Source organism: Protopterus annectens, chromosome 15.part0, assembly GCF_019279795.1.
Source record: "Protopterus annectens isolate FY-2018-M chromosome 15.part0, PAN1.0, whole genome shotgun sequence".
Classification (NCBI taxonomy): Eukaryota; Metazoa; Chordata; order Ceratodontiformes; family Protopteridae; genus Protopterus; species Protopterus annectens.
The window spans coordinates 443410104-443434894 of record NC_056749.1 but is presented as its reverse complement, the minus strand read 5'-3'; the positions used below and the strand labels follow the sequence as shown (position 1 = coordinate 443434894).

The 24791-nt window shown below is 38.3% G+C and overlaps 1 protein-coding gene across 3 annotated transcripts in view; it reads left to right on the top strand.

The window, feature by feature from the left end:
- EDA (ectodysplasin A) overlaps window positions 1-22306 on the top strand; it is a 340203-nt gene extending 317897 nt beyond the window's left edge. Inside the window, exons 7-8 of one of the 3 annotated variants that reach the window (XM_044057188.1) lie at window positions 11751-11872; window positions 21192-22306. In XM_044057188.1, coding sequence (XP_043913123.1) covers window positions 11751-11872; window positions 21192-21443 — 374 coding nt within the window. In that variant the 3' untranslated portion in view covers window positions 21444-22306. Of the gene's footprint in view, window positions 1-11741; window positions 11873-21191 lie in introns of all 3 variants that reach the window. The other 2 variants (XM_044057187.1, XM_044057186.1) reach the window with 2 other exon arrangements.
- The last annotated feature ends 2485 nt before the right edge of the window (window positions 22307-24791 follow it).

Genomic DNA, 24791 nt, shown 5'->3' with positions numbered 1-24791 from the left:
CCATCCGATTCCTTTAGGTCATTTGACGAGAGGTAGCCTCTACCTTCTTTTGACTTGCAAACTCAATCTGAGGTAACAGGGAGAGGGGATTCTGGGTAAGAGTTTAGCTCGAGAGTTTGTAGCTGACGCGAGCTTGGAAGATGGCCGTCTCGGTTCCGAGGTTGGAACTGATACCCATACATAATGACTGAACAAGGATCAACAATACAGATGGAACGTTATGGTAAGACATAACTTTTTATTACACCGCTAAGAAGTCATAATAGCTGTTACCATGGACTCTAGATTGGATTATTGGGGGCAAATGTATAAAGGCGTGCAAGAGAAGCTAGGTGCCCCTGCAGGTGTGCATGCCACTACAGTGGTGTATTACTTTTAAATCAGTCAAGATCAGAGAAATCTCTCAAGTTATTGGGTTTATGTACTTAGTTCTGATGCTCAGTGACTGCTCAAGAACAAGAGTTCCAGGTCCACTTAAGCTACCACTTGCTAACATTTTTAATTTGTTTATACCTGCCATATTTGTTTAAGAACTAATCAGTCTTGGTCAGTGCCTTCCACTGAAATGTAAGCTTTAGTTAATTCCAGACCTCATTCACTTAGACTTCAATCAGAAAATGATTCTACACTAACAAGACCTCATTGTATATTTTTGGAGGATGAGCAGTGCGTCTTTGAACAGCCTTTAATTACGAAGCTACCCACACAGAGTGTTCATCAGTGATCTTACTTTTCAAGAGAACCCATAATAAACATCTCTGAGGTATCTGTAGCATTTTGGAGTTCCATATCTGTTCAAATTATCTAGTATCTTACTTTTCAGGGTAGCCCTTAATAAACAGTTTACAGATGTATCCTTGTATAACATTTGATGTATTTTACACCTTTTTTTAACATATTAAATTTACCTGTATATTTGCAATGTTTTCTACCCTTCTTCACTTAATTAAAAGTGTCACATCTTTACAGGTAAATTTTATGTTCTGTAGCATGAAATCTTTTAATTTGTGGGGATCTACTTGTTGAAATCAGCCTGTGTGTATATTTGTTTTATGCTGCTAACTACTTATACTTGTACATTTCTAGGAAAATAAGAGAGTACATCATTTTATCTTTTGTCTGCTGCCTTGGGTCACAGCTGATAAGGATTCTTTGACCAGTCCACCTACCTAGTTATCAAAGAAACACAGAAATGTATAGTAGTTATGTTGCTCTGTTAGACACAGATAGTTTATTTTGGGTTTCAGTTATTCATAATAAATCACACTGTATGAAAGTTCAAATAATTTATAAAGACAAAGACTTCAGTTTATTTAATATAGATGAATTGCATTTTTATATAGCACAATCTTTCATACATCATGTAAATTAACGCAATATTTGCAACAAAGCCAAGGAATTGTTAGCTTTTACACAGCTCTACAGTCCTGATACCTTGTGGATCACTATAATGTGCATCAAATCTGACACCAAGAGTAGAGAAGTGGACTTGCCTGTTTTACTGTTTTAGATCACATAAAAGGGCTGGTAGTGTAATAGTTCTGGTGAAGTACCGTCACAGCTGCTTAATGATTAACAGTCAGTCTCTCTTCAGAAAAGGCAAAGATGTTAACTTTCCAAATGTTCCACTAAGTAAATATAAATATTTAAATTTGTTGGTATATATTTCATTGAAAAACTTTACATCATTAGTAAGTCACCATTGCTGGTGCCATTGAAAATTGCAAGTGTGAAGTATCAAACCTTGGGGATAGTATGTCAAACACTCAAGTGATCACTTCCAGCAACGTGATGCAAGCCATTTAATTACTTTGCTAATCTGGCCAAATATGAGCACAGGAGGTTATGATTTTTCATATATCCCCAGTCATCAGCTGCACATTGAGGCTCTTAAGACTTTTTCAAGCTCTGTAAGCGACCACTATGCCCTGCATCTTTGCAGTCTTCTTTCAAGCCAGTACCCTTCTAATATACAGATTAGCTTCATCAAACTAGAATGTATAAGGAAGCTTCATCATGGCAGAATAGCTCATATTATGCAAGGCAGAGGCTACATCATTGAAGCACTATGTTGCTTTATAAGTCTGGCTATAATGTGCAAGATAGCCTGTCTGCACTTATCCTGTAAAAGAAACATACTTCAGTCCTGGATAACAGATTCAAGAAAGAATCTCAATATTTTCCAGATATGAGCTGTGAGCACAATATCAAAAGTGAAGGTAGACTGCAACAGACAACCAGTGTAGATCATTCAGAAATCAGTGCAAAAAATGCAGTCAGACAGCACAATCATAATTGCTGTCCTTTTCATATAGGGAATTTATTTCTGAAAGATTTTTGAAAAATCATAACCTCCACCCACACGCCCATGCAAAATACATCCCGTCTCTGGGGAATCTATTGTCTACTGTCATATAGTTCATCTAAAAAGGCTCTGGTCTTCTTGGACTAAGTTACCAGACCAGTTTCATTTTCCTTTGCTATCCCCTGTGGTATACAGAATAAACAAAATAAATAGAAGCATCCACAAAGATTCACTTCCCAAGCTACAGATGGTAAGTTTTCTAATCCACCTTTATAAAAGGGGTCATCTAGAAACAACTGTTTTAGACCACCTGCCATTATAAACAGCTTAGATAAAGTTTTGGAAGTTGTGCTTCATCACTAACAAATTCACTCTATCAAAAATTGTTTTATCCTTAGTTAATCTCAAGAGAGTTGTGTGTCAGCGGTTTTTCTGTCAGGTTTTCAGTTTGCTGATATGGAGCTCCTTAGTGGTGAGGACTTGCTTGATCCGTTCCTTAACTTGTACTAGGCTCAGTGCATCTAACATGAGCATTGTAAATAGACTGTTCACTCTAGGACTAAGTAACAGTAACCATGAAGAACCACACACTGCGGTAAAATGACAAACATCACCCAATCACAGATTAGATACAGTGCACAAACCAGGTTTATATTAATGTGTCACGATTTATCCTGTACTTAAAATGAGAGCTGCTAAACTGTAATATGTTTTACTAATTTTGCTTATTTTATTAGAGTATATACCCTTTATATAGAATTTGAAACAGAATTTTTGTACATAGGCACATGTTGTGGGTATATTTATGTATGTCTGATTATAAACAATATAGGAAGACTTTGGTTTTTACCATGTTTCTATCATATTGGTTATGCTTATTTTGTTTCAGAAAGTGACTTTGTTTTCACTGATGGTAACATATGATGGACATTAAAGGGTTAAGGAACTGACATGAATATTCAATGTGACTGGGTGATGTATGTTTTAAGTTGTGTATATGATGTGATTTTATATGGCATCAGGTTCTGAAGAAGTCCTTGAGGGGACAAAAGTGCTTAACTTGTTTTTCTAATAAATAGTTGGAGCACACTCTTGAACTGGACAGCGTGTGGTTCTTCATGGTTATTGGTACTTTACTCCCCGGATTGCACACAAAGGTGGTTACTAAGTAACAGTAACCTGAAATGCTTCAGTATTTACCTAGAACATTTCAAATACAGAGTTTGATGGTTATTTGTCTAATTCACTGAAATACTGGAATAAAAAGATGTACCATGGGGCTCAAAATTCCGCACACCCCTTTTGGTCTACATATAAACTCTAACACATTGTAATGCAATATATTACAGTATAACACTATACAGATGATACAGCTCTGCTGTGTAATGATGTCACTACCTACTGCAAAGGCCAAACCCTAAAAGGGTTTACTCCATGTTACCCCTGTGTCTCTTACTAAACAGAATTTATATATCCACAGCAGGACAGTAAATGGGCTGTCCTTGACTTTGTCTTTAGCAAGCTACCTCTGAGGTCCAGATGCTTGCTATTGCCTGTAGCATTCAAAATTAGATGCTAAGCATGGTTAGGAGGGTGACTTGGTCTGGTTGACTGAGGGGGAGAGTGAACTGATCAAAGTAAGGCATGCACACTGCTCTTGGATGATTCTGTGGGGGGAACCTGTGTATTCTAAGAATCAAAAAATGGCATTCTTCTTTGGCATATGCAGGTATAGGTTTTTCAAATTATCACTTTTGTTCTTACAAATGATGGTTGGTGTCTTTACTCCCTTAAGATTCATTAGGCTACTAAGAAAAGCTATAACCATTTTTGTTGGTGAAAAGGTAACTTTGAGGTCTCTTTTCCACCTCCATCTAAATCAGATAGTTCCAGAGTATATTAGTCATATACACTTGGTATGGAAATAGATTGTAAAGAATCATATTACCCTCAGGGTTTTCTATTTGTATCAGCCACCATTGAATATAAAAGACATCTGTATCAAAACATGAAGCCCTGAACAGTTTGTGACAACAATTCCTGTAACATAACTGTTTTGAATGTATTTGTATAATGGTAAAGGTGATAACCTCACAGACACAAGTTACAAGGTTTGATTCTCACCTTTGGAAAGGAAATTGGCTAGACATAAAATGACCCACAAGGAAAGCTAACCTATTGTGTACCTTCTTCTTCTTCTTTCGGCTTTTCCCGGGTAGTGGTCACCACAGCAGATCACCTGTCCGCTCATGATTGGCAGTGGAGTTTTACAGTGTTGATTTGCCAGCCCGGCGCCCAACCTTCCACAGAAGGCACACACACACACACACGCAGTCACACCTAGGGCCAATTTAGAGTGTCCAATCCACCTGCAGCATGTCTTTGGGATGTGGGAGGAAACCGGAGCACCCGGAGGAAACCCACTGTTCACAGGGAGGACATGCAGACTCTACACAGAAGGCACCCCAGCCAAGGATTGAACCGGAGAACCTCTTGCTGTGAGGAGACAATGCTAACCACTGTACCACCGTACCTATAAACTCCAATAAGAAGATATCCATGCCCAAGCCCTAATAAGGACTACTCCATACTACAACTGTGTCTCAGTGGGTGTCTTCTCTTACTAAAGGGTAAGAAGAAAAAATCAGTGGCCAAGCCTTGAGGGACTACTCCATATTACAGCTGGAGCTCAGTGGGTGTTCTCTTACTGAATGATAATAAAAATAAATCAGTGGCCAAGCCTAAGAGTCACTACACTATATTAAAGCTGTGGCTCAGTAATTGCTCTCTCTTACTGAATGTTAAAGGGAAGTAATCAATCCTAAAACACAGTAGCTGTTAACAGAAATATCCATTCTCTTAACCTCTGCATATCTAATAATGGCAGTACAATACTGCAATGTGTAGGCTATATTAAATATCTTAAGAGTCATATAACCTCTGTAGAAAAAAAATGCAATCATTCACTCCTATGCTTCTTGTCAAATTTACTGATTTAACAAATTTCTAAAGTAAATTTAGGTTATCTAGTCTTTTCACCAAATACGTTCTGTGGCTCTGAGATTCTAATTGATCTGTGCCGAAATGGTTATCTAATTTACTGTTTTGGGTATAATTCCAGCTGAAGACACATCTGCAAATTTAGTTACATTTTCTTTATATTATGCATTCAGCATATTGTTCTTAGTAGTTTAAGGTTCAAAGTAACATTTATTAACATGTCATGGATATTTCAGCTGTGTCAGACAAGAGTTTTACTTTTGGTATAAATGCTTGGGTTGTTAATGTATTCCCCTGTAAAAATACATTTTGCAAATAAATTCCAGCAGCCTATATGCATCCCAACAATTATTAGCTGGCTGAGTTTTAACTGAGCATATAAAAGCCACTTGCTGTTTTTACTGGAACTTAACTTAATTCATTAATTTAATGTTTCCCCTCCATCTGACTGCAACCGTTTTAGTAATGTTATTGTATCTCAAGCCTCGTATGACTGGAACATTTGGGCTTCAGCACTCCACAACTAAAATGCAGAAGTTCATAGTTCTATTTGCAGCTTTATCCTTCCCATAGCAGTACCACTGCATTTGTTTGGAGCAATGCACTTTAATGTGGGGCAATTCACAAGTTATATAGCACTAATGTCTTCCTTTTGAAAGTCCCGATTGTTGTATGGCAGGAGTGCACAATTGTGGATGGAGGGAACAGTTCTGTAATTAAAGTTCGGAATGCTGCTTTTTTTCTGCAGTTGTGCAAATTTGGAGTTGATGTATAAGCAGTATATTGGCATGACTGGTACATTGTGCCCCCCCCCCCACTCCGATTTTTTTTTGTTTTGTTTTTTCTGCTACATAACAACTAAAGTCGAGCTGTTAAGGAGGTGGTCACTTGATAAACTGTTTTTAGTCAAGTCAGTAAATGTTTTGATAGAGGGAGAATTTTCAAGCTGTAACGCAGCCTATTTTTTTGTCAAAATGATGGACATAACCCCAGTTACTGTCCCGTTATCAAGGTAAAACCATTACAAACTGACCCTAAAGTTGCAAAGTAACCATTTCTAAATTCTTTTAAACATCCTTTAAACTGTAGCAGTAATGAAAATAATCTTTCAGCAGCAGGATAGGCAGATAATCCAGCTATGCTTTTGTTCAGTTTCTAATGAATTGTTTCATATATGGGATGCTGGGATTATCTCTGTTTCTAGCAAAGCCAGCCTATCTGATTCATTAAACAGTCCATGCAGTACAACATATTCTGAGCCTGTTTGCTACATTTTACGTGAATGACAGGAGTAAGAAGTCAGCATAGTTCCTTAGCTGCTGATAACTGAAACAGTGTAGCATAGATTTCAAGGCTTCCTCATACAGCCATGTTTCTTGAGTTGAAGCTGTATAACAAAAGGAGGAAATTAATGGCAAAAATAAGGCGCGATAATGCCCAGCAAGGTAAAAAAAAAAAAATCCTTCATCAAACTAAACCAGTAGCTCTGGGATAATAAAATCCTGTAAACCCAAATGCAGCCAAGGACAATCACAAAATTTTCTTCAGCTGTGTCTGTAACCTCAAAGGCAATACACAGAAGTGTATCATATCAATTGCAAATTGTGCCATCTGTATGGAGCTAGACGATATAGCAAACCTCCTGGCTGACAACGTTAGCTGCAGTTTTACTCCTGTCTTCCTTCGAGCTGCTCCTCAGGAAATGCCCATATCCGTAACCCCCCCCCCCCCAACTATCACTAGAGAGCAGGTACTCAAGGTGCTGTTCAAGGCCAGGAGCACTGCACCAGTCTGTCCTGATAATATCCTACGATGCCCCTTAATGGCATGAAAAGTAAATTATTAGGCAACTAGTAAAGTGTGTAACCTTCGCCTGTAAACAGACTTTATGCCAAATGATTGGAGGACTGCAGCAATTATCCTGCTTCACAAGGATGGGCCATCCACGGACCTGGGGGATTATAGACCCATATAGCCTGATATGTAAAGTATTGAGAGAATAATCATGAATGTCCTATATGACAGCACAGGTAATCTACAAACATTGGTCCCAAATCAGTTCATGTTTGTCAAGGGCAAGTCTTGCCTCCTCAACCTAGTGAACTTCTTCTGGAAGGTCACCAAAGCAATGGACAAGGGCAACATGGTGCATACTGCCCACTTTCACCTGGCTAAGGCACTTGACATAATACCCCACTCAGGCTTTGTAGAAAAGCTCACTAAACTAGGAATACACCCCTACAGCACTAGCTGGATAGTCAGCTGACTTACAGGCCAGACCCAATAAGTTAGAATAGGGGAAATAGGCCGGTTCCACTGAGGTGCCTCAGGACTCAGTGATGCAGCCACCTCTGTTTGTCATCTACTTCCATGAGGGGAGGGATAATGTCAGTGACCTCTGGCTGACTAAGTTTGCCGATGCTTGCAAACTGGGTGAATCCCGCCAAGTCAAAAATATCCTCCAAGAAGACCTGATACAGACTGGTAACTGATGCCAGAGCCATGGTCTAAAACTTGATGCCAAAAAGTACATCATAGTATCTTTTAGAATGACAGCCACCCCAGCAAACTACTACATTGACAATACACCACTAAGAGTAGACTCTGTAGTCCGGGATTTCAGAATGCCTGAGTAGACAGTGATTTGACATTTAACCGTCCTGTGTATGTAGTGAAAAAAATCATTCTGTGCTGCACACCTTATAAGAAGTGGTATGTCGTCGTTCGATTGTACTCTACTGTCATGAGACTAGTCAATGAGTATCATGCCCCTTTTGCTATGTTCCTGGCCAGACATATGCAACAACTGATGCATCCTCAGAGATTCCTCACAAATAGAACACATGGTATAGAAAACAAGTCCTATACAGACTGCTTCAAAGCCTTGTCCTTGTATTGGTCTCCTACAGGTACATAAACCTTGCCTGCAACATATAGAACATGTTGTAGGAGCAGGTAAGTATCTCGGAGGCTCCCCATTCACTAGAACAGGCTTTGCATCCATGTGAAGCTGAGTTCATTCCTTCACTTATTCAAGTGAAACTTGGATCAAAGGAGGGGGAACTGTAAGCATACCCTTGGACTTTTATATGTCTCTGTAAGAGACAGAAAGTTTGTAAATGCTCAGTCAGCCATGTCATGCATATTTACCACCACAAACCCCTTGGGAGCCAAAATCTATCAAATTTTACTGGGAAGTAATGGCTAGACTTAGAGGCCCCTTCAGTCAGTAGCCTAGTACTCCATTAATGATGTGAAGTAGATGTATGTTTGCAGAGCACGTATGTCATGCTTTTGTGGCTGTAGCTTGCAGAGCACCTATGTCATGCTTTTCTTTGTGTGGCCGTAGCTTACAGATCATGTGGGTCATGCTTTTGTTTTTGTGGACATAGCTTGCAGAGTGCTTATGTAATGCTTTTGTTTGTCACTGTAGCTTGCAGAGCATGTAGGTCATGCTTTTATTTGTGTGGCTGTATGTTTGCAGAGCACGTATGTCATTGCTTTGGTTTATGCAGCCATAGCTTGCAGAGCACGTATGCCATGCTTTTGTTTGTGTGGCCATAGATTGCAGAGCACGTATGTTATGCTTTGGTTTGTGTGACCATAGCTTACAGAGCACGTATGTATGTCATGCTTTTGTTTGTGTGACCATAGCTTACAGAGCATGTATGTATGTCATGCTTTTGTTTGTGTGGCTGTAAGTTTAAAGAGCATGTATGTCATGGTTTTGTCTGTGCATCCACAGATAACTCCTTGAAGTGTTCTTGGCAAAGCATGCACCTGTCTTCTGCCTTCATGCCCACATACCTGCTTCTTGTAAAGGATTACATCATGACTGTCGCTATGTATGTTCTTAACTGTCTAGTGATTGAGATGCCATGGAGGCCACTAAGATGGAGAATGGATGGTTCTGCAAGGAGCCTAGAACTGTGGGGCAAATATACAGCACTGTAGAGCTACAAAATGACATAAAGTGCAGTAGAGTCACAGGAGTACAGGATTGCCGTAGATGCTCACTCTAGTGGCTAAGAGGGATAAAGCTCAGACTGCAGCCAAGGTCACTAGGGTTCATTTAGTGAATCAAGCACTTGACAACATTACAATGGAGGATGGTGATTCTCATCCTGGAAGGTGTAGAAGGTGACCCAGGGTCTCTTCAGTGTTGCAGTTCCTTGGAGTAGGGGAGACACTGAAAAAGAATGGTCTTTGAACTGGATGTTCTACTTTGTCACATCAGCAGTAGCTGTTCCAGTGAGTGGGTGGAAGCACGCTAGTATGAACCTATGAACCAATAAGAATGCATTTGCATCAGGGAGCTCATAGAGGTCTCCATGATGATGCATATCCTCTGTCCTGCCACCAGTGGGAGAACTTAGGCCTAAATAAATACATATTCGTTGCTGAGATGCCTGTGAAGGCACAAACCACAGTTGAAGTTGGCTCTGTGACCACCTCTTCCCATCTAGCTCTCACCTTCAGTGAGGAGTACTCTGTTGATGGAGGAAGGCTTTATGGTCAGCAGTGTCAGTGGAAAAGACTCTTAAAAATAAATAAAATCCAAATCTGTAAATGATTGCATTTATCATACAGAACACCAAGCAATTGGAAAAATACATTTGTGTTGTTTTCTCAATATAAGACTTTACTGCATTAGTTGAGAAAGCACAATGAAGACATATCATGGGCAGGAGCTGCTTCGGGCTATAGAACAGGTAATAGAACTTAACCAGTAAACAATGCTACAAAAGAACAAGTCAAGCAACTTAATATGGGAAACTCTGAGCAAGGTTTCCACCAGTACAGATGCGAATACATTTACTTAGGTTTCAGATTTAGGTTTATTAATGTGCTTTTTGAGAAACATGATGCAGTTAAAAGTAGTAAATAGGTCATATATGCAACTGACCTGTTCACTGCTTTTACATGCATCAAACTTAGCAAAAGTGCATTAATACATTTTTAGTTGAATAAGTTAATGCTTTATGTACTTAGCAGCAATGTAGTTTAATGGTAGGAACCTTATTTACAGTTTCTATATTAAAGTGGTTAACTTGTTCTTATATTTTCATTCACTATTATAGCTCTAACAACTTTCCTTTAATCACCAGCCTTTGAAGCCAAATAATTTCACTTCTCTCTAGAGCCACTCCTGGCTATTTTTAGTTGTTGCCCCATACCTTTCCTGTTCTTCTTTTTTTGCATTTTTCGTATAGTATCATTTTTGTTGGTTCATACCTTCCTCCTCCTTGTATGAAGCCGTACAGGTCCTTAATACAAACATATACAGTTGTGTACCTTTATTGACAGCTTCCATCTTCTGTGATCTTGAGGAGGTGACCACAGTCTTCAGGAGATGCAGTTCAGTATGTAAGTGTTAATCAACATAAGAGGGAAGGATTTACACATGCAGGATAGGTTATCATAGAGCTAAGTGTGACACTAGGTGAATATTTAAAGGTTCAGCAGAGGCAGGATAGAAATTTTGATCTGAGAAGGGATTGACAGAATTAGGAGAAGAGGTGATGAAATGCAGGATTTTTGTTTACCTAGAGCAAGTATGAGGAATTAAATGCAGTGGGGGTTTGGTAGGTGATATTAAAATGCTTACCTCACAATCACAAAGTATAGGGTATGATTCTTACTTGGAAATTGTCTAGGCTTAAAATGGCTCACAAGGGCAGTTAGCCTAGTAACCATCTGCTCAATATGTTTTTAGGTTCTGTTAAAAAAAAATCTGCCCTCCTTTGCAACTGAAATCATAAGTGATATAAATAATGAGTAAGTTATTTGTTGGAGATTATTTAATGTTACAGCTAATGTTGATTTACTTTTGCGTAGTATTTTTTGCTTTTTGAACTGGTGAAGCTCAAAGTAGGGTCAGAACAAAATCGATTTACTTTGACTGCCTTTAGCACATGCTGCAGTTGGTTAGATTTTACAGTTTCATCAATCTCAGATCACTATCCTGCCTGTGACTATTTTTTAAGGTTTTTGATTTTTCCCAGAAAAGAGAATTTTAGTTTTCTCGTTGGAAAACAGGTATGCTTTTAATGACAGAGATATGAAGTACATCTTAAGCATTTATTTTTGCAGTCTGAAATATAAGCCTCTGTGCTGCAGCTAAATCAGTAGTGAACTCTATGAAAATGAGTTGATATTTTCTGTTGACAGAGTGATTATACAGATGGTTGCTTTAACTTTTCATTTGAAATACTTTCTGAAGAATACTTTATGGCTTAATTTTATTTGTTTTTACTTTGCTGTTACTTGAAATGTAACCATGTTTGTCTCGATGCAGGGTTGTACTCACACAGCCCTGTCTTCTCTTCCCCTTTTATTTTTACAGTAAAGTATTTTCTTGCGCATTAATATAGAAACACTTCTGAAATGCTTGTAGTAACCTTTATTGAGTGACTTGCCCTTTTCTCACACTGAGATCTTGCAGGTGGTGTGCTAAATGATTGGTCCAGGATAACCATGAATCCCAAGGTCTTCAAACTGCACACCCGAAGTGGACACCTGGAAGTCCTAGTGGATGGCGCCTACTTCATCTATAGTCAGGTAGAAGTGAGTATGGTCTTAGGACTAACTCTTCCTTTCAAACTGAATACTAAACAAAGTGTATAGATTTGCATACTGTTATACAAGTTCATGAATATATTTTGTTAAAAACGTTTGAAACTGTGCCAGTCTGTCAGGAGGGAAGCTAAATACATTTGACTTTATTACTAAAGAATAACTTGTCATATTTTTTCTTTCTGTCTAGTAGACTAAAAGTTGAAGCAACAAGGTTGTATTGAAACTGTGCTGGGAAACCATTTTTCCTTTGGAACTGAACTTTTACTTACACTGTCCTCTAAATATTCTACCTTTAACACTGTGTATTTCAGATAATTCTGACTCCAAATGTGTCCACATTTTAATTCATGAAGTAAAAAATATGATGCATCGTAATAATGGATTCTTAGGAGCTGAGCTGGTGGACTGTGACTATGCCACTGAAGAGCTGATGACCTTTGAAGAGGAAAATTAGGAAAGAGCTAGTTGATGTGGGACATGAGTGACTTGGAAGGTGTGTGTGTGTGTGTGTGTGTGTGTGTGTGTGTGTGTGTGTGTGTGTACACGTATCCAAGTAGAGTGGTTGGAAGATTTATTTGAAGGTGCATTTGATAGTGCATAGATGTCAAGTTTGTAGATAGTACAAAGAGAAATCTAATGTACCTAAAACTTAACTCATCAGAGCAATTGTGCTTTACTGTCACATTTGCAAAAATATTTTTGTGCTCCACATGGTCTGTAGTCAGGTATGAGTGCAGGTCATTTTTATCAAATGGTGTTTTTATGGAAATGGGAATCACTGAATATTTTTTTAATTCCTGTTTCATTGAATGTTGTGTTGGTGTTGCTGTGAAATTGGTGAACAATGGGGTTTAGGCAGTTTTTCCTTTTCACTCACTGTTATATTATTATGCAGCTAGTGTATGTAAAGTTATAATAGTATGGAGGTACCGGGTTAACTATTTCTGCAGCAAAAGAAAAAAATGCTGTTTTATTATCTGTTGTATTTTTCACCATTTTTGCTGTCAGTTAAGTTGTTCCATGTGGGCTGTATACAGCAAGCAGTATTCCATTTTGGCTTGAGGTTGTGGCTGTGCATAAGCATATATACATCTCCTGAAAGCAGCAATGTTATTTTGCAGCAGCAGCATCAATTTCCTCACTGGCCATAAACATGGGTCTAGTTGATCCTGTCGAAGCTAAGGTATGGGCCCAGTAGAGGCAGAGAAGGAGGAGAAGAACTCCTGATGATCAGCTGCAGGTGAGGGGTGTTATGATATGGGCAAGTGCCAGCATAACCAGCTGGAGTTTTGTAATGAATATGTCTTTTGAATATCAAACTGAGTTATACAAGATGCTTGTGTTACAAATGTATTAAAACTGTACGTCATTTGTATATCCGACTGATTTTGTACATACGTGCTTGTGCTGAAAATGTATTTGTGTGCTTTGCTTGTGTTAAAATGTATCAGCAGTGCACCCTGCTGAAATGAAGAGAAATGTACATGTATTATTTTAGCTGAATTAAATGTATATGTTTCAGTAGAGGATACTGGCACAGCAGAGGTTAACTTTAAGAAAAATCAGGAAAATGTAAATGTAAATGAGCTGTTAAACCATTAAAAGGCACCCTGCAGTACTGAATAGGACCGGAGACGCTGGGTCTGAGGAAGAATCTTTGTCCATTAACTCAGTGAAAATTGGGAAGGCCCCAGTCACCGCCATATACATTTGGTTGTGTATTGTGGCCATTTGTGCTAACTTCCTGTCTCAACTTCAATGGGGAATAGTGTGAGAACCTAGAGTCGGGTGACCAGATGAGGTCATTCTGCCAGCCCTCTTGGAAATTATATTTTAGATATTAAAAAAAGAGATCTCAGAGTATTGAGTATTCTGTTTGTGAAGCCTTACTAGAAAGACCCTCACCCACAGCATATTGCCTTGTGGCAGTAACTTATCTAGGGAACGGTAATTCTCTTGGTTTCAGTCAGGAATATAGTGAAACTTTAGCTGTTGTTTTCTTCATTTGTCCGAGTCTGTCCATCGATGTTCTTTGAAATATTTCCTGTCATCTGAACTCTGTGGTTTACAGTGAATATACATTCAGTATTTTCATGTACTTTTATTATTTATTATTAAATATATATACAACTTTTATTGTGGCTGGTCCTTGCAGAAAGTATCTAACCTTGGAGAGTGCTTATATTTATTTGGTGACACTGTGTGGGCCACTCCAGAGGGCCTAGCCATGTTGGTCAACTGCTTCCATTTGTATTAGTATTAATATTACACAGTATAATTGGATACCCTTTTAAGAGCCTTATAATAATGGACTGGTAGCAGTGATAACTACCTTATAGTCTGGGTAAAGTTGGTAGAGTGGGTAATCTGTGATAGATTTTACTGTGTGTGTGTGTGTGTGTGTGTGTGTGTCAGCTACTTGGGCCAGGGACACTAAGCACCAGGTTTACAGAGAGGCTGCTGGATGACTTGGTTTGGACACTCTACTGAGGACCTAACACTACAGCTGTACCGGGGGGGGGGGGAGTCCTGGAGGGAGACAGATATAGAGGCATCCAGACCCCAGGCTGTATGTTTTCTGTGTGTGCTGTTAAGGGAAATTGTACTTGATGCAGAGAGGTCTGCATCTGGGAATACTGAGTGTATCCGTTTGTATTCCAAGTGAACGTCCCCCTCCAGTGTCAGTGGTGAGGATTCAGGCTCCTTGATTACTGGCCCAGCATGGGGATGATGCTTATTGATGGCCATCACATATTGGTAGCAGTGGTGGGCATCACAAGGAAGACCAAACAAAAGAACTGAACAATAACCATCCGTAACCTGTGGTTTCAATATGAAATGACTTCCCAGAATAAAGCCTTACAGTTGATGGCAGATGACCTAACATGTAACCCAAAGCAAATAAGAATTAACAGTAGTGATGGTGATCTTATAATTGTATTTTTTAACAAAGAACTAGGATGATGATAATTTAATGTTTTTCATTCTTCCTTCAGTCTAATAAAAATTTTAATTAAGGTTTACAAAGAGTATCAGCATTCAGTTAGGAAGTGTGTGTAACTGTGCAAGTTTTAGAATATATAGCGCTAATAAATATTGGAACATTTTATAGAATTCTACTGATATTTTGTCTGACACAGGTGTTTGTTTCTTTTTGTTAATTGCCTTTGTAGCAATCTATATTACCAAACATTTAAATGAAGACATGTTCTTCTAGGCCTTTGCCACTTCTGGCTGTTATAGAAACATGTTTGCATGACATTTATGAAACTGCGACCCGATCATGCTTTGACACATGTTTTAACTAAACTAACAAAGCATAATTATCCTTGAAGCAGGGCAGGCTTTGTATTGCAGTACTGCAGAGCCTGCCTTTCCCATCCAGCACACATACATTAGGCTAATAAATCTCAAAACCTCATACAGTTGTTATACTGCTGCTAGATTCTTTCCCAAAAGAAAATGACACATCTGTGTAAGATGTTTCTATTACAATAAGTCTTCAAAAAGGAGACTCTTGCAGGAGGTAAAGTATCCACCCAACCTACCCCCACCCTGGAGACTTGTCACTTACACTTAATTATAGCATCTCCACTGTAAATTGTATTTTGTTGCTGTACATGTTTTATAAAACTACTGTTGACAGATATTCTGGTCAGTTTAGTTCAGGACAGCTCTAAGTTTCTGGCTACAGTAGCTAATTGCAGTGCATGGGAAACTTTCTTTTTTTTTCTTGTGGCATGTAGTACCTGATACTGGAGGGAGCAAAAGTTGAGAAGAACATTAGCCTGTCATAAAGGGAATATTTAGCAACTTGAAAAATGTATCTCCATAGGTGTAGTGCATAGGGCATCCCTGGCAGTTGCAGTGGGCTTTTTTTTTTGCACTGCACCTGGTCTTGCCCATTGGCTCCATGTTCCTTGCCTAATTAGCTTCTTTGTTCCTCTTTCTGGTTTGAGAGCCAGGCACACTCCAGGACTGCCCAATAATCTTGTTCAGTAAACTGTTGTAATTTATAAAAGGACAAAAACTGGCCTAAATTTATTCTCAGACCACAATGATTTGCAAACAGTACAAAAACTGGCCTAATTCCTTTATTTCCAGATAACAACTTTATTCATTTCAGGGCTGTAGGAAACCAAGAACCAGTAACCTCACTCACTGCGCATAAAGCAGGGAAACTAATCCTGAATAGATGTCAGTCTGTTTTGGAACACACTCACACGCACGCACACACGTACATGTACACACACACACACACACAAAAACGTACATGTGCGCACACAAAAACGTATGTGTACACACTCTCTCTCACACACACACACACACACACACACACACACACACACATACATCATAAATGCATTACTGGGCTATTTGGAGAGTCACTGATTCACCTGTGACAGGCCTGTGGGATGTTTGGAAGAAACCACAGCACCCATTGATGGACAGAGAAGATCATGCATACTGTACACATAAGGCAGCAAAACCTCTTGTGTAGTTCCACAGAGTCATGACGAATTCATGTTTCCAAAATGCAAAACTTTAAATCCAGATCACTTGAACAGCTGACTATTAACTAAATCATAGAAAATAACCTTCCTTTTATACTGAATCCATTAACTGGTTGTTACACCCATTACAACATTTAAATTGACAAATGCTTTATACAAGAATTTAAATGCACAGTAAAAAATCACTTAAAAAGTATGTTACTATAAAATATTACTAAAAACCTAATTAAAAAAAGCATATGCTGTTGGAATGTAAAATATAAACACAATATCGAAATATATAATAATAATGTGTATGCATTTGCGTGTGTGCATGCATGTGTTCGTCTACAAGTATGTATAAGTGTGTGTCTGTGTGTACATGCACATGTATGTGCACACACATACAGACACACACACACACACACACTTGTGAATATGCGATAGTGCATTTGCTGAATGCTTGCATCTCTAAAATGCCTTTTTCAAACATGTTGTCTCCTTTTTTGTGAGCACAGCACAGGTAACAGACACCTGTCCAGACCATTTCATTGTCTGTTCTACTGGTCTGCTTTTACTTTACTCCACTCCCCTTAAATGGATGTGTAGGGGAATCAAAACAAAAAGAAACACAACTTTAAGAAATTTATGCAATGGAGGGAGATTGAGAGGTTTCTTCCTGGTGTTAGTAGTGAGTGCTGAAATGTACAGCTGATCATAGTTCTGTATATCACCCTGCCTTCACATTGTTCCTCTGCTGATCATCTCTCTGCCTTCTGTTGTGTTTGATTTCAAAAGCAGAATTACATAATGGAGTGCTAATGATAAACTAACACTACAGTTTATGCAGAATGACCTGTTCAAAGAGAAAATAGCTTAATAACAATATCAGAAAATGTATTTATGTTACTGCGAATCAGATAATGTCAGTAGTCATTTAGTAATTTCATGATTATCATAATGAATGAACCACATTTATCTTAAGGAAAATATATCCATTATATTACAGTACCTGTGGTTTCCAAATACAGGGGGAAAAAGAAACTGCTTAATTTTTCCATTTGCTTAGGTTTTTTACAACACTCAGTAGGAGTGGACTCCATTTCTAAGTCAGCCCATAATTAGAGTTCATTCATGCTCAGCAGTGTAAATATTTACTTTTATTTACATATTTATTAGTTATTCTTTCTGTTCACTTTTCCTTTTTATTCATTTCCTTCATATTTAAGGTAATGCACTGACTGAGCTAGACATAAAAGGTTTGTTTCATCTATTCTTGGTAAATGGAAACAAAAATGTTAATTTTGGTCCAAACGATCAACCTAATAGCTCACGTTCCTACACTCAGTTGACCAATTTGGCCCTCCATTTGGGTGAGACGACTTCATCCTATTCATACCCCTGTAGAAGCAAGAGTCAGGAGTTGGGGAGTAGGCCACACTGCAGATTTTGATGAGTGTCCTATTCCCACTCCATTATCAACTTCCAAGCTCTGTTTAAGATGCCTCAAGAGGTGCATGCATTCTTTCCCCTATGTGCAAACCCCCTAAAAAAAAAGTCTCAAAGCTGCTTTCCATGTTGTGGCAATATGCCTGTATTCTTTTAGCAAGCCTCACTCCCACCCCCATGAGTAAGCTAGCAATGGATATGCAGTACCATCTTTACCCACTTGGTACTTCCACTGCATTTTCCACTATCCGAGATGCAGGCAGGGTTTTATTCTTCTGTGCCACAAGGCCAGGAAATGTTGGCAAACCGTTTACATTTTAAAATGCTAGTATTGTGTTGAAGAGAAGTTTGCAAATTAATTGTGTAAATTTTACTCCTGAAACACTATCCCCATATCTGTTAACCCCCTCCCCCATTATCCGTAAAGAATATAACCTAAAAGTGCTGTCCAAGTCTAAGTACACTTACTCCATGGGACCACATAACATACTAAGCTATTGGATAAATAGTGCTAAACATGTCCTGGTGGAACCTGTGCATAATCAACTTAACCTGAGCTTGGCTACAAACTTAGTCCTGGAAGTATGGTGTAAAGCACTGCTAATGCCATTCTGTAAAGCTAGCCCTACAGCTGACTCTGGAATCTATAGGTCCATCAGTCTTGTTGGTCTCATTTGTAAGGCCATGGAACACATTATAATAGATATGAATAGTATTAACATTAAAAGTATTTGGCTAGATCCGCAGTAATTTGGTTTTGTTATGGATAGATCCTGTCTAATGAACCTGATAAACTTCTTCAAAAAGGTAACACAAGCTGTTAATGGTACATTGTATACACACAGTACCTTGATTTGGCCAAGGCATTTAACACCAGCCCTAATGCTAGCATAATTAATAAAATAAATGTGTTACAAGTCAACCCCCATGCAGTAAGATGGACACTAGATTGTTTAAAAAACAGAACCCACACAGTGCAGGTGGCTGTCAATGCATCAGAATACATGAAGGTGATCAGTAGTGACCCACAGTGCTCAGTGTTGACTGCTTTTCTTCAGTATTTACTTCTCTGACCTAGACATTGAAAAACAAGATGTCTAGATAACCATGTTTGTGGGTGACTCACAAATGGGGAGTCCATTAAACATATTTTGTGTTGCTTCTTAAACCGTACAGGTTCACTAACATAACTCTGCTCATTCATTAGTTCATAGTTCACAACTGACATTAATGAAAGGAAATCTCTGTAAGTCTTCTTGTCCAAGTTCAGAAGTGAACATGATACAACTGGGAACAGAATAAAAGTTTCTCATCGTCAGTACTACAAATGATACTTGTCATCTGCATTACTCTTATGCTGGGATTCAGAAAAAGTCTTGCTATGAGCGAAAACTGCTGTGGCGAAAAGGGGTGGTTTTTGCAATCATGAAAAAAATATGATTCAGAGACAGATAGCCTTAGTGAGGAAAAACCTTAACACTGGTTAATTTGCATGTCTCAGAATCGCACAGTATTTCATAGCTGGCGGCCTATGCAATGTATTGGCCAATGCTGCCCCTCAGTTACTCTCCCACACACATTCAAACTCTCACGCGTGCACACACACACCCGTACCTTTCATCTGCCCTGGTTATATAGAATGTCCATAACTTTGCATATTACATGTGCTGAGTTCCTCATTACAGACAAAAACTGTTAGTCAGTGCCACACATTAGAGTTTCATACTTTATATTCTTTATTCAGTTCCAAATGCAGCAAAAATCTGTTCTATCAACTTTTTAATTTACTTAGAGTAATATTTCACACATGTCTCTGATATGTAGTTCTCTTCTCAAGTATTACAGCTTTTGCTGGTTAGCCTAGGGAGAGTTGAGAGGTATGGAAATGTCTACCCTCCTCCCACAGACACACACTTACCTCAGAGACATAATCGCCCACCTGACAATATACATATACTCCTACTGTCGCTATCCCTTAACTAACCCCCTGTTGCAACCACTCAGACACGCGCGCGCGCACACACACACACCATTATCTCGCTGATAAAACTCACCATAGTACCTGTTACAAGTTATCTACGGTCAAAGTAATGACTGAATGTTGCCTTTTGGCCGTGTTATTAATGTGGCTGGCCATGTTAATTTGCATGTTCCCCTCTCCTGGAATGTCTCATTAGCATTACAGTAGATAGAAATGGTCACCCATGGAGATTCTACTGACTGTGTAGAATCACTACTGTGGGGTATATTTTTAATTAGACTTCATTTAAGTCAAAAGATACTGAATAATTGTGATGGAAAGTCACCATAATGAATACGTGATTGCTTGAAATAAAAAAAAACTACACAGCAACTGTTATTTTATACCCCATGTGGAGATTACACCCAGATAGTAAACCATGAATGGGATTTACAAAGGGCTACCACCAACAAATAAATAAACTGTTAGGGCTTACTAGCGACAGTAGCCCTTTCTGAATCCCAGGGATAGTTTAATAGCTGAGGGTAAACTTCACATGGGGTATAAAGAAATAGTTGGTATGTATGTTTTCTTGCAAACAACTATGCATTCATTATAGTGACTTTCCATCACAATTTTTTACTGTCTTTTGATTTGATAATGTCCAATTAAAACACTGCTTCTAAACTTACAAAAATATTTATTCATGCTAAAGTTATGTAGCATTTTATTCATATTCGTGTACCTTTACAGTATATTCCTGAAGATGCATAAAGAATTAATAAAACAGTCAAATTAGTCTTTTTTTCTGGAATGTGTTATTTTGTATAAAATAACAGTTAAAGCCGATTTCATGTTGTTGTCACTGTTAAGTATGCAAAGTATGCAGACTGAGAGGCGTTTTGAAAAAAAAAAGTTTCTCCTTTTTGAGGAAAGTGTTTACCTTTGTAAGTCAAATAGTTTGTATTAAAATCTCTGTCATGCAGTGTCCAGCTGTTATAAATTTCTAAAATGTATCACTTTTTCTGGCCAAAACCACAAATTCTGAGATAGAATCAGTCTAATTTTAATGTAGCAGGTCTTAGAAGAAACACATTCAGTTCACACCAGAACAGATCAGTTTATGAACCTGAACAAACATTTCTCACTCACTTGCCTCCTATCCACCGAAACTCTCCAAGAGTCATAAAATCGTGGAGTATTTAATAACGTGTAAATCATGTTATTCTGGCAATTTGTTCATAGAACTTGTATTAATAGTTTAAAAATGTTCTATATCCTAAAAGTTAGGACTTCATCACTGTTTCATAGACTGGTGCAGAGTCCAAAACTTGGATAGAAAACAAAATTTATTATCATAACGAGCAGTAAAAAAAAGTTAACATGTTTGCTTTGTTTCCTACAGGTTTACTACATTAACTTCACAGATTTTGCTAGTTATGAAGTGCTAGTAGATGAGAAGCCCTTCCTTCAGTGCACACGAAGCACCGAGACCAGCAAGACCAGCTTCAACACCTGCTACACAGCTGGGATCTCCGTCCTGAAAGCCAGACAGAAGATTGCTGTTAAGATGGTCCACAGTGACTCATCCATTAACATGAGCAAGCAGACCACATTTTTTGGGGCAATATGGCTAGGAGAAGTACCAAATCAGTAAGCCAGGAGACCAGATGTCCAGTTACTTGTGATTCCATAAAGGAAACATGGAAGGACCAGCAACATCTGTGCTTCAGCTGAAAAATTGAAGCTTTTCTTTGGAAGGTCTGGAAAAATCTCTCTGCTTTAGGATGCCTCAAGACCTTGATTCTGCACAGTTCAGAATGTTTTAGTTGTGATGTGCAAGCATATTAAGCATTGCAGCTGACAGGATATTAAACTGATTGCAGTTGCTGACAGAAGAAGTCCTGAAGCACAAGTAGACATTAATGACAGTGGTTATTTGGATACCTGTTGGCATGATGGGAATAATTCCTTGTTGCGCATATAAACCAAGTAACACCCCCCCCCCCACCCCACCCATAACTTTTACTTCCTTCAAGCCTTGGGAATGCCTTGAACATTGTGATGCATCTGATTCCCATCTTTGAAGCAGTTGCATCTTTCAGACATTACATTGACAGCAAGATGCAGAAAGGACCTGCCTGTGCCCACTTGTAACAGATGGGAAAAATATCTTATTTTTGCACAAGGTCACCTTTGAAAAATGGATCCAACTGAAAATATGCATTACAGAAAAACTGGAAAAATGAACATTTGTATGTTAGATTATGAACTTCACTTCACATTACAGTGCAGTTTCAATGTATGTGCTCACTTTTCTTTTGGAAATAGCTTTGTGGTACTGTAGTGTTTGATTTTTGTAAGTGCCTAAAACATCCAAAAGATTATATATACCAGTTCTTAAACACTTTTTAGATTCAAGAGACATAAAGGAGTTGTGTAACAGCTAATGTTACCAGCTAATGCAACCATTCAAATTCATTTTCTTTAGTACAGTAATAAAGCTGCTGGACATTTTAAGCTCTTGCAAATTATCTCATTTTAGAAAACATTTTGTTGCTACATTAATTAGTTTTCAAACTAATGACCTGTCACATAGCAGTCATGAGAGATCATGTGATGGAAGATTTCTAATGCAGTGCTGGCATGGCCACAGTAAGGCAATTGCAAGTCATATTGTGTTAGAGAGAGCTGGGTCACTCAGTGGTAAAATATTTCAGTCCTTCATGGTGCCATTGTGAAACTCCTGGCATGACTTTACACATAATATATCTAGAAATCTTACTGCGAACCATCTAGGGAAGTGTTATCATAGTTTTTTTTTTCAGACATAGCACTGAACAGTATAAGACAGTTCTACAGCACAACAGGATTTTTTTCATAGAAAGTAAATTATGCTTCAGTGTAAAATGAAGTAAACCCGTCAAAGTACTTGTCCTTACACTGTACACATGAGATCTATGGGTTTTCATGATATTTGCTGTGAATCTTCACAAAGTTTTCTCTGTAAAACATATTGAGGTCTGAAACTAAAACTTTTATGTGTAAACTTGCTGGTGTCGACAAGAAAATTTGTACTTTTCTTGTTCCCTTTCTTTTCTGAAGTTATCTGCCCAGAGTGCGTATGGCCAGGATTGATTCTTGGGCATTGAAGAAGACAAATTATTTTGATTTGGCCATACAGTTTGTGAGATGATGATACAAACCTTGAACTAAGATCACCTCTTATTTGCTAAGCTAATTTGTGGCTTTGTATAAAACTGGTTTATTTCATTGCCTTAAAATTTAAACTGCGGGTGTTGTATAAATAGTTACAAAAACATTGTTCTAGGGATGTCAAAAGAAATCTTCCTTTTAACAATTTTCAGAAAGCGTTATGAATATCAGCAATTTTTATCTTCCCATGATCACTACTTGTAATTATTTATAACATGTCCTAATTAAACTCTAGCTTCATCAGGGGCCTCTTTTCCGTTTTCTTAGAATTTTGTTGCTCCCTTATAAGTTCATGTTGGTTTCTGTGACAGTTCATGTTTCCTTGCTGTCTTCTACATGGGTGTACTCGAGTCTCTAAAACATATTTTTAGTGTGCTTTATATACGGTCTGTACTACTTTTGTTTTTCTTCTGTATATCACATTTTCTTAACTTTCTCCTCACTCAGTGCAAAGAGTTCCATGGTTAAATGTAGCTTTTCAGATTGTCTTGTTAACATGTCATGTGCTTGACGTATATTGTCCTTACTGCTGCATAAAATACCTGTGCTGTGCAGTCCAATTTTATATCAGCCCTCTTCAAATGCTTTATTGCACTGCATGTTTAACATTAAAGGTATGCAGAGTTTTCGTGTACGGGTTTCTGTTGTACATAATTGTCATTACTGTTATGACTCTGTACATATATAATCATAAACCAGGTATAATAGCTGAAAGGATGGTTTCTTTTGAGTTATGACCTGTGCCTCAGGCAGTTTAGCATTAACCAATGACTCGTTATAACTAAAACTTGCTTTGCCCAAAACTGGCATGGTTTGCTCGTGAGGGAGAAGCATGAGTGATCAAAAAAAAAGCTTGCATAAACCAGGCAATACCAACACCTTACCATAGAAGCCACGGGGTACAGTGGTAGAGTTGTTACCTGACAGCAAGAGGTTCTCCTGTTCGATTCTCTGCTGGTGTGCCTTCTGTGTGGAGTTTGCATGTCCTTCCTGTGGTCAAGTAGCCTCCGAAAGACATGCGTGAATGGGCCTGCCTTCGCTGAAGGTTGGGCGTCGGGCTGGCAACTCGGCACCCTAAAAATCTACTGCCAGTCATTAGCGGACCGGAGTTCTACTGTAGCGACCCCTAACCGGGAAAAGCTGAAAAGACAAACAACCTACACCAGGCCATAGGTTGTTGCTGTTATAGAATCAGAATCACATTTATTGGCCAAGTATGCATGCATAGAAGGAATTTGACTTAGGCTTCAGTGACTCTCCAAGCATGAATTACATAAATGAAATACATGCAACTATTAAGAATAAGATAAAAAAAGTAAATATACATACAAGGTGCAAAATACAACTCGGTGCAAGAAATACTGAAATAAACTCTGGAAGAAACAAGTATTAAAAATATGTAAACAATACTGCTGAATCCTCGGAGGCTTGGGAAAAAAATGCCCCAGCCTAATAAGTATGTTAGTTGTGTGTAACATTTGTTTTTTTATTTATTTTTTGCATTGCCAGTTGTGTGTCCTTCTCCCTTACAGTGCTAAAAAAATAGTTTGCCACACTTTATATTTTTCCACTCTAGATTGTGTGTTGCTTTTTTTATTAGTAAACAAAGAAATGAAAATGGGAAAAATGAAATATAATATTCTGACAGTTTTCCCATCTTTTTTTTTTTTTTTTGCATTAGTATGTCTACATCTTTTAATCACTAGCAACAACCCTCCCAATGTTTGTGTGTGTGTGTGTGTGTGTGTGTGTGTTTTGGTTTTTCTACATCAATTTTTTAAACTACAAG